The 10676-nt window shown below is 45.2% G+C and overlaps 1 protein-coding gene across 1 annotated transcript; it reads left to right on the top strand.

The window, feature by feature from the left end:
- The first annotated feature begins 5605 nt into the window (after positions 1-5605).
- LOC108506624 (interleukin-5-like) lies at positions 5606-8619 on the top strand. The gene is made up of 4 exons (XM_017833859.1): positions 5606-5791; positions 5958-5990; positions 8057-8191; positions 8527-8619. The coding sequence occupies exons 1-4, from the start codon at positions 5666-5668 to the stop codon at positions 8617-8619; spliced, it is 387 nt and encodes a 128-aa protein (XP_017689348.1). The 5' UTR covers positions 5606-5665.
- The last annotated feature ends 2057 nt before the right edge of the window (positions 8620-10676 follow it).

Genomic DNA, 10676 nt, shown 5'->3' with positions numbered 1-10676 from the left:
AGAAACAATGGTGGTAGCAAAGGATGTCTAATTTAGGCTGGATTTGGTTTTTTTCTGCACAGGATTGCCTAAACTGTATTTTTCATTAAGTGAAGAATAGATCTACAAGTTACTTTTCCTAAATAAAAATACTACTTTTTTTAAAATCTGAAGTGGCAGAGGAAAACAACACTTTTGCTAATGTATGGAAGCATACATTGAATTCCAAATGAAATGCAGTGGATTCACTGAGCTGGCTTTGGGGGCATGAAGTAGTTTGAGGACCTGCCCAGCTAGACATTGTGTAAGTTTTAAAGCAAAGTACTTGGCACAGATATATTTTTGGGAAGTCATAGACCCTCACTAATGAAATAAACAACAGGATTAAGTAATTGAGCTAATTATGGCCAAGGAACCATCAGATTGTAACAGATGGACAAAATCTTACAAGAAATGGAAGGGTGCACAGCAAAGAGATTCCCGTCTGGGTGACTGAGAAAAGCCAGGGTTAATCCAGGCACTGGTATCAGCAGTGTGACAGTGGCTAATCCAGCCAGGCTTCAAACCAATGAATCTCAAACAACTCCAGTGGTAAAGAGGAAACGGGGAAGACACCGGCCCACAAGCCAAGCCCAGGCCATTAGTCACAGCTGGAGGTTTAGCAAGACGAGACAAGAGTGAAACAATGGATTTTGAAAGAGCAGACATGAGAAGGGACCTCTCTAAACAGATGTGCCCTTCTGACACAGCTCCCAGGGAACCAACCATGCATCCTGGGACATGCAGGAAGCCGGAATCCTGCCCCACGCAGAAGGTATTAAGCACTTCAATGTTGGCTTTCAAAAGTAACTGTAAACGATGCACAGCTGCTAAAATTGAGACAAGGCTGGGAAGCATCACTTTTTTCTATTATTTTATGTTGCACTTCAGCTTTCTGCATAAAATGGAAAAGTAGCAGCAAAGTCAACATTTTACCACAGTTTGCAGAAACTCTATAATCTTAAGACAAACCCCTTTCAACCAACCATTGCTGAGTGACTGTAATATTATCACAGGTCATGCTAAGAACTCATCTTCCCTTCCAAACTGTGCTAAAACCTGAGTGTGAGTTATAGTGTGCTGTACCTACAGTGGGGACAATACTACTCACCCACACCAAGCTAAACCTCATCAGAAGAGCACATAATGCTACTGGCTGCTTAAAGAACCACCCTTGGAGCTTAATTAACTAATTAGGCAGAGGACATCTCTAATTAAAGCATATTTGAATGCAACTTTGCATAAGCTCAGCTCATACTTACAAGTGTATTCTTCCACTATTCTTTCTCATCACCTTGCCATGGGTCTGTCCACAGAGGCACAAGGATTTTAGAAAGCAGAAGAGATGTTAAAGCTGCCAGAAGGAGTTGCTGAGATCCAAAGCTGTGAGCACCCTGTCACTGTCCTCTGCCTCGGCCCTTTGGGGAGCTACAGAATGGGCTCAGTGGGTTTTTTTAAATTATTCTGGCTACCATTCCCACTGGCATTTCCCATGATGCTAAAAAGCTTCCCAATACAGCCTGGGCCAGCCAGCAGTCGTGCCTTTGCTCAGCCCTGGGCAGCGAGTGAGCAGCAAATGATGTCCATATTTCCATCAGTTTTGGCTGAGTCTGGAGCAACAGCTCTCTCCTCTGGATCACCTTCCTTTCCCTGTATTTCCTCTTCTCATCTGCCTTTATTTTTCTCTATAGGAAGTGTCTCCTTTTGTGCAGCAGCTCGGCCGAGCTGCTCTGAGATGGGATCTGACAGGGTCCCACTGGTGGCAGTGACAGCACTAGATGGGAGCCAGATATGTCAGATATGGCACATATCTGGGTCAGATATGGGCACAGATGGGTCAGATATGGCACATATTGTTTCCAGAAAGCAGTGACTCCTATGGAATGTCATGGAACTGTAAACAAAACTCCTCCTAACAACCTGCTTCCTAGGAAAGGAGTTTATTTCATGTAATTCAGGTCAAGACCAGTGTTTATTAAATTTCACAATTTCCCTGGCTTGGGACTGGCCTTTGAACAAGCACCGGGGCTGTTCCGTGGCAGAGGGGCTCCGGGAGCAGCACTATGGAGCAGCACTACTTCTGGATGTAAGAACAAAGTCCAGGTGTTTATCTTTGCTCTCCACTGCTGGGAGCAGGAATTCTGCTCGCTGCTGGAGCATCCAGCCTGGATGTGCACATGCACATGTGCCTTGCTGCAGCAGCCACCTCTGCAAGGGCCACGTGCTGCTGGAAGGCAGCAAAAAGCCAAGGATTCATTCCTTAAATACGGTGAATACGACTTCCTGCTAGTGACCTGCTTTTTGCACTCACTTGGCTTCTCTCCCTTGCTGTCTATTAGAAGTGAAAGCATCACCAACCGTTAAAACACCTCCTACAACTCCAGGAGGTGGGTGAGTTTGGGCATCAGAAAATTTGCCAGGATAGGAGAAAACTCTGTTTCAACTGGACTGCTTTAAACTAAGCTCCCAGCACAAAATATTGGAACATAACCACTGTGAGAAAGTATTCCAGAGCATCTCTGCAGGAGATGTTCCCTGGTTTTCAGAAATTCCATTTTCTTGGCCTCGGGAGGTTAGAGAGGCACGAGATACTGCACCATAGCCATGCTGCCTTTTGTACTTTCCCCAGTAAGGAAACCTTATCTGAGCATCATAACTTCACACTTATCTAGATGAAAGAGCAAAACCAGCTCCTATAAACAGTTGCAGCTCAGTTCTTACAAGGCACTTGCTAAGTTTATCAAGCTAATGCAGGCACATACCTGCAGGAGTCATCACCATTTTGTGATGCAAAGAAGCCCTTGCCCAGGATGATCCCTGCTGGCATCAGCAGCACCTTGCACAGCTTTTGGGATAACTTTCTTTTTGCACTTGTAGCATCATCTGATTCCTTTTTTCAATAATATTCCTAAATCAGCTGCAACATGCACACTTATCACACCCAACTCCCACTGAAATACTTTTCATTAGTATCAAAAGCCATGAATTCACTGATTAATTAGATTATTTGTTCGCTTCCATCCTCCTGATCATTCCAAATTCAAACAGAAATACTTTGGATAAATCCAACACTTTGGAATTCCACTCACTATCTTTTACTGCAGTCTCCAGAGTTTCTTCTGAAATACTCTCTTTGCTTACTCTTGTTTCTGTTCCTAACAATTCTACCCATGTTTGTGGTGCCTTCACTCTGCCTACACTCACAGATCAGACAAATTCCAGAATTACAGGTATCAAAGGTCAGGACCTGTTGCTTACGTTGCCCTTTATTTATTTTACTTCATCCTTCAGCTTCTTAACCCTGCATTCAAGTGAAAAACAAAACCCCAAAGCATCTGAACAATAACAAACCTGGGACTATGGTTTGTGTAGGGACACTGAGCCAGCTTAGAGAGAAAAACAGGCACTAGAGCAGTCCTGTTATCTGAGGCAGAAGAGGGGGGAAAAGTGAAGGGGAAAAGCAAAAATCCCTAGAATTAAAAGTGCAGTGATTTTGGAATATGTCACAGGAGGAGAGAGTGGTAAAACGGTGGAGAAGGACCAGTCTTGTCCCTTTGGAGCTGGGCAAAACCCTGCTGAAAGACCAGCTCACGCTGCTGCTACACATCACAAAAATTCCTGTGAACTCTTGGGAACCGGGAATTACCTCCTGCAAAGTTTAACAAGGGAAAAGAAATACAGTTCATACGAAGTTCTGGGTCAGTGATAAGATTCTGCAGAAGTGGTCATGAATGCCAAGTGCATTTTTCAAAAAGGCCTGAGACAAAATCTGTTGGCAGTTGTGCCGGCCAGGAATGGAATTGGAGACAGATGTGCTCTCTGTGCTGAGGGGCCCCAGGACAGGGAGACCTGAGGTGGGGGGACATGGCAGTGGCCTTTGCCCCACAGGCAATCCCTCTCACCGTGATATGGGATGGGCCAACTGTCAGCCAAGGAAAAGGTGAAAAAAGTGGGATTTTCCAACCAACCTTGAGTCAAAACTGAGTTGCCCACAGAGATCTCTAATGGTGGGGTTGAACCTCAGCCTGGCTGGCAGGTATAGTCCAGGTTCCAGCCAAGGGGAAAGAGGAGGCTTTGCCTGAAAAATCAGTGTGAGTTTGAGGGAGATCAAAAGAAACAACTGTAAACCACCAAAAACACAGTGAACCAAGAGCAGGGCTTAATATTTTCAGTTGTATGGCTTGTATGCACTGGTGTGGAGTCCATAGAATGGTTTGAGTTGGAAGAGACCTGAAAGACCATCTAGTTCCACCCCCTGCCATGGCAGGGACACCTTCCACTAGCCCAGGTTGCTCCAAGCCCTGTCCAACCTGGCCTCGGACAATTCCAGGGATGGGGCAGCCACAGCTTTTCCTGATAATCTGTGCCAGTGTTTTACCTCCTCACTGTAAAAAGCTTCTTCCTTATTACTTGTCACATTCCTACAAGGACACAATCCCCAGAGCTGTGTGATGAGAAAGTTCTACAGATAAGCACAAAGTGTGGGAAAAAGCCCACTCTTGTTCCAGATGACACACAGATGCAGTGAAGAGGGCAGCAGCCAGCTCACAGATTAGCTTGAGCTAAGCCACATAACCACTGGTGACTTTTGACTTCCCCAATTCAAAGTATTGAGATATTGAGGCACTTACTGGTAAGTGCTGTGGCATCAGGCCCCACGAGCGGAGCCGCCGGACCTGCCCCTGCCCAGCAGGCACGGAGCTGGACTCCAGCCACCCCAGCCACTGCCCTCATTTCTGTGAAATAAACCCATCCTTTTTTAAAGGAAATAAAAAAGGACTTTTTCCAGCTTCCAGGAAAGTGAGAAGCACAAGCCACTGGCTGACTTGGCCAGGTAACACACCACGGTGCCCTCGATGAGTGACCCTCGCAAACCTGGTGGGCTCCCCCCGGCCAGCTCCTGGCCAGAGAGTGGGGCAGTAAGGGGACCACTGTCCTGACCCAAAATCAACTCTGTGGCACCAGCTGTGCCCATGGGGTCACAGCTGACTCGCTCAGGACACCCTGCATCCCTCCTTTCCCACCCAAAAGGGGCCACTTTGCTGTGCCCATCCCTGGGCCCACCCTGTCGCTGCAGGGCAGTGGCTTCTCCTGCTGTAAATTAATTAACTCTCACAGCATGCCTACATTTTGCCAAAATTTTGCCACAAGTATTGCACAAATGCTGTAACTTTCCCTTTCTATGCTGTGAGCCACATTTTTTCCATGGGATTTTGTTGGGGTTTTTTTCTTATACCAGTTATTTTCCCTTTTGTTTCTCAGCCAGCCCCATGCTGCGGCCAAAGAAGCTGTGATTTCTAGAGAAGAGCTGTAGCAACTGCTACAGGTGGTGGCAACTGCCTGGTCATGCTTTGGGGCATTCTATGCTTTCCTATTTTCAAGCTGAAAACCCAGATATTTATAGATTTCTTTCCATGGAAATGTTGATTGGGTAAGGAGGTTGTCCCAAGGTTAGACACCAAATTTACTGGAACCTCTCTCTTCCAGAAAGCCTCAACAAATGGGTTTGTTTTGGTTTTTTTTTTTTTAATTCAATCAGTTTCCCAAATCAACCTGAAGTGCTATTTCCTTGTAGAGACCATAAAATGGTAGAGGACTGGTGGACTGGTCCAGAGCTACTTAGAGGTTCTCTGAGCACATCAAGAGGATGAAAACCCATCTCTACCTTCTCTTGCTGGCTGCAGGCATCTCTGCTGCTTCCCAGATGAGCAGCATGGCTGAATTACTGACACTTCTACAGCAAATGTGGGAGGTAATGGCAAAGGACATTCAGGTAAATTCAATTTCCATTTTTCTGATCTAAAATTTGATATACTGAATTCTCTTGTTCTTGAATATTTAACTTTCTTTGAAAGTCAAAAAATCTATGTAATATTATATTTTTATCAGTGTTAATGAAGATGATATTTGAAAGGCTGAATTAATATGTTATTTTTCAGAATCTGAGGATTGAAACTCCAGATAATATAAATGTAAGTAAAAGTATTCTTAAATAAAATTAACATTTTCATAAATTTCTTCATTGAAAATTGAAGTAGTTTTTAAATTGTTATCTTCTAAAATGTTCTATTTGTATTTAAGAGTAAATTATTACTTTAAGTGTAGCTATTATAAGATATAAAATGATATTGTAAGATATAAAATGTAGTTAGATATAAAACATTATTAAAAACAAGCAAATGTTGAGCCAAAAAAGTTGCTGTAATATAAAAGGACAGCAACTATTCTTGTTGTATGTTTTTGTAAATCTCCTGCAGAACACACACACGGAGGGATTTTCTGAACCAGCTTTTGAATGAAAGAGCTAAAAAGGAAAGAGAAAACTTGTTCACACTTCTTGCTTGTGCGTCTGCAAAAATCCTCCTTTTTAGCTTACTTCACTTAGTCTGCTTCTAGAAAGGGCTTTTTAAACCCTTACTCCCAGGAAGGGGATTAAGTTACCTGGTCTTGTCTGAAGGATGGTGTCAGTGTGCCCTGAACACCAGAGACAGGGTGCCCAGGAACAAGGTCTGTCCTAAAGATCAAACTCCCCCTGGTGGATTTGCCATCTTCTTCTACATCTCCAGGAAATGTCTCCTGTCCCCTCTCAGGTTTTCTTTCTAAGATGACTTTAAGCACCTCCCTGGTCATGCACATGCTGTTAATGAGGCTTTTTTCTCTGCTGTGCATCAGCGAGATTCTTGGTTTCCCCAGATCACAGCCCAGCACAGAACTCTTCAGTTCATAGCGTGGCCAGATGGCTGCTGGTAGGAGTGCAATCTGAGCCATTAATTTGTTGAAGGAGCAGGATAATTCCCATTTGTGCCCTAAGCAAGTACAGGAGGACGGGAGTTTCTTGGTGTCAAATCCAGCCCATTCCTTGCAAATTAGATGCAAAGTTCCCGGCTCTGTCACTTCTCTCTGGATCCTGTCTGGATGAGCTCTCTTCCCAGGCTGGGGCTTGGGCTGGCTTTAACTCTGAGATTTTGACCCCGAATCAGCAGTGCCCAGTGCTGGCAGCTCATTTGTCCCTTTCCCTGGTGAGGTCCCTGGAGGTGCCCACTGTGCCAGTGCCCAGCTTCCCTCTGGGGAGATGAGCTGCTTCCCTCTCTCCAGTGCTTTGGAGCCAGAGGTGACAGAGAATTCCTCGAGGTCTGAGTTTGCTGTTCAGCAGCAGCAGAAGTGGCTTCCCAAGCGAGGCTGTGGGAGGAATGATCTTACTCACCCCGCAGACCAGGAGTGACTAACGGGACCCCGCGTTGGTCGTGGGCGTCACAGGCACCTTCAGCAGCTGCTGCATTTCCTCTGATCCTCGATGATTAATTTTTTCTCCCTTTTTCATCACTTTCTCCTCCTGTGACACCTCAGTCTGTTCCTGCCACTGATGGTCGTGTCCTCTCCTTCTTTCCTTCCTTGTGAGTTTAGCTGAGCTCTTCCTGAGCAGCCCCGCACTGGCGAGTGTGACCATCATCACTCTTTGCTCCGCTTCCATCCACGTCCCTCCTCCCTCTTCTGGTGGCCTTGTCCAGACCACAAAGCCTCAGAGACCAAAGCCAGCTCCCACTTTGTGGCAGAGGACCAGCATGGCCACACCTGGGATGGGACACAGGCTGGGAAGTGCGAGGGTGGCTTTGTCCCCGTCTCTCCTGGCAGGCAGGTGCCAGCTGTTGCACAGTTTGTGTTTGCAGCACCTTCGGGTTCATTGATTTGCTTTCTCTTGTGTTCGAGAGCCATGAGCAGATGTGAGAAATCAAACTGGCTTTCAGATGGCTGCAGAAGAGGAAGGACTGAGGCATTAGACAGTGAGATGGTTCATCTGGACATTACAAAACACACAGCAGCAGATGCTTTGCCAGGTTTCTGCCTCCAGAGTAAAGTATGCACATCAGATAAATACACACACTTGCCCAAGTTGCTTGCAAACTCGAGCCCAAAAGTCAGTAAGAATGAATTTGTCACCCAGGCAGTTGGCCCTCTCCCCCAATGATTTTTAATAAACTTATTGCAGCTCATGGTTACAAATTCTTGTGCCTCAGTTTTGCTAATTCTTTTGTCTTAGGATGTGAATTGTATCAGCACAATCTTTGAAGGAACAGAACAGCTGAAAACTAATCCAGCTATGAAAAAATTCAGTGCTTTTTTCCAAAATTTTGAAAGACTGAAGCACTTTCTCACTCCCAGCCTGGCAAAAGAGGTAGGAATTTATTCACTGTCTGCCAGAGATCCCACAGCAGGGATGTTACAAAATGTGATCTATAATTCATAGACGAGCCTTTATGTCTACAAAAGAGAGTAATTTTTGTACTGGCTTGTTTTTAATACATGGAAGAATAAATCCTGGCATTATTTCATGTTTATGCCCTTCCCTTGTTCTAGTCTCCCACTTGCTCCACCTCTAAATTAAGGATTCATATGTGTGATCAGCAAATTTAAGGAAAATCGTATCATTCATAAAATGATTTTGAGATGAACAAGCTCTAAATAATGATTAAATATTAATCAATTTCATTTTCTTGGTTGATTTTTCAGGGGAAATGTGATACAGAAAGAAGGAATGCAAGGATATTTATAAACAAGCTGATGATATTCATCCGAAAAGCATTAAAACCCACAAGAGCATAGAGTCAGAAGTTTCTAAAATTGCTGAAAATTTATATGAGCAGTAAAATGTTTACTTATTAAAGAAGTACTCCTCCTTTGTGTTAAAATCTGGTTTTTTTAAAGTTAATGGATAGGAGTGTTTAGAGCTATATGACTTTATTTCTATGGTGTCAACTAAATTATATTACATTTTATAGATATATGTATCTTGAAGAAAATATTTATTCTGTATCTTTACTAGTTTTAATAAAGAGAATAAATGTTTGTCTCTGGCTTTCCTCTTCCCCCCAGATTTCTTCCAAACTATTCCCACACTCTAGCAAATCTAGTTATTGTAAAATCTCTCACAGTCAGGGCAATTGGATCCTTCAGGTGAGTGTGCAAGTGTATTGCTGGAAGCTATTTCTAATGATTCATGAATTAAAAACCCAAGAGCTCATTAAGGTGCCCCCCCTGCCCGTGGCAGAGCTGAGCTTGCACGTTTCCTCTAGCTCCCTGGATGACTGCATTTCTTGCTATAAATATCCCAGCACAAATTAATTCTTAAAAAAAAAAGTTTCAAATGTAAGAGAAAGAAATGAGAACCAAATTGAGAAGAGATTTTCGGTCAGAGGGAGAGGCAGGTTCCTCCAGTGTCCCTCCAATCACAGAAAAAGCTTCTTGAAAAACTTACCAGTTTTGACACGTTGAAAAAAGAAGCTGAGCAGCCAAGCAAGGCACTTGTGGTCAGTCACAGTGATGCCAAGGGTTTGATTTAATGTGTTCCAGATTCCTGGGTCAGACAGGTCCTGATACAACATGCTCCTTCTTTGGGGGCATCCCTGGGGACCCCGGCTGAAGCACGGCTGAGAATCCTGTGACACCAGAACACATACACAGAAACAAAACATTTTCTTGCCACATCAGTACTGATTTTTCCAGTGTTTTCTAGCATTACCCAAATTTTATTAAGGAAAAACACAGCTTTTCATCCCAGCTCCGTAAGATGAGGGGAGCAAGCACAGATGCTGGTGAAACAAGGATTAATCAGCAGAATTGTTATTTGTGAGTTATTGGTGCAGACGTTGATCCATCAGACGCTTTGCTGTGCCCGCAGCCCCGTTCCCAAAGCAGAGCAGCGTCCGCACAGGAGCAGGAGGAGGCGGCGGGCGGCAGGTGGCAACAGGGGACCGCAAACGCTGGATGCACAGCCCTGCCCGGAGAGCTCTGGGGCGGGGAAAATCCCAGGCTGGGCTTTCCCTGTGGTGTGCGGAGCCCCACCGACTCCAGAGCCCCGTTTTCCCGTGATTCCGACTCCCGGGCTGAGCCCAAGCCCCGTCCGTGCTCGGCAATGCCCGTCCCCGGTGCCAGCCCCGCGCTCGGCATTCCCGGGAGCGGGATGTGCCGGTGGGAAGGTCCGTGCCTGGAGAACGGGCGGACACCAGCGGAGCGGGACAGCCCTGGGTGCAGCCGCACGGGAGCTTAATCCAGGCCAGCGCTCCCGGGAAACTTCCCGGGTCAGGTTTTCCTGGATTCCGTGCGGGCGCTTCCGAGGGGCCAAAGGGAGGAGAAAGGGAACGGGGCGAGCGGGCTCCGTGCCGGGCCCTGGGAAACACGGGGATAGCGAGGAGAAACGAGTGTGCAAAGACTGCTCAGGGAGTGAGGGAAGTGCCCACGAGAGAGGAGACGAACCACGCGCCGTCCGTGCGCGAGTCAGCAGGACGAGCTCAGGGCCCCCCAAAAAGGAACTTTGGACTCGCAAGGGACTGGGAGCTCTGGCTGGGTCAGACCTGCCCTCCGACCCACCTGGATCCTGCTTCAGGAGGGAACTGCTCCAGCTGTACTTCAGTATTCACTACGAGTTTATTTGAAAAGTTCAAAAGAACCATCCTTTCTAGCATGCCCAGGAAAAAAAAATCATATATGTAATATAAATATATGCTTGATGATGTATAATTATAATTGTATTTTGCATATAATATATAATATATATAGTATAAGGTAATTTTGCAGGGAGTTCTATACTATATATTTATATTATATATATTATTAATGACATATATATAAATTATATAATATGTAATATTGTATATAATTTT

The sequence above is a fragment of the Lepidothrix coronata genome, unplaced genomic scaffold (assembly GCF_001604755.1).
Source record: "Lepidothrix coronata isolate B3197 unplaced genomic scaffold, Lepidothrix_coronata-1.0 Scaffold223, whole genome shotgun sequence".
NCBI classification, from domain to species: Eukaryota; Metazoa; Chordata; class Aves; order Passeriformes; family Pipridae; genus Lepidothrix; species Lepidothrix coronata.
This window is presented reverse-complemented; position numbering and strand designations above follow the sequence as displayed.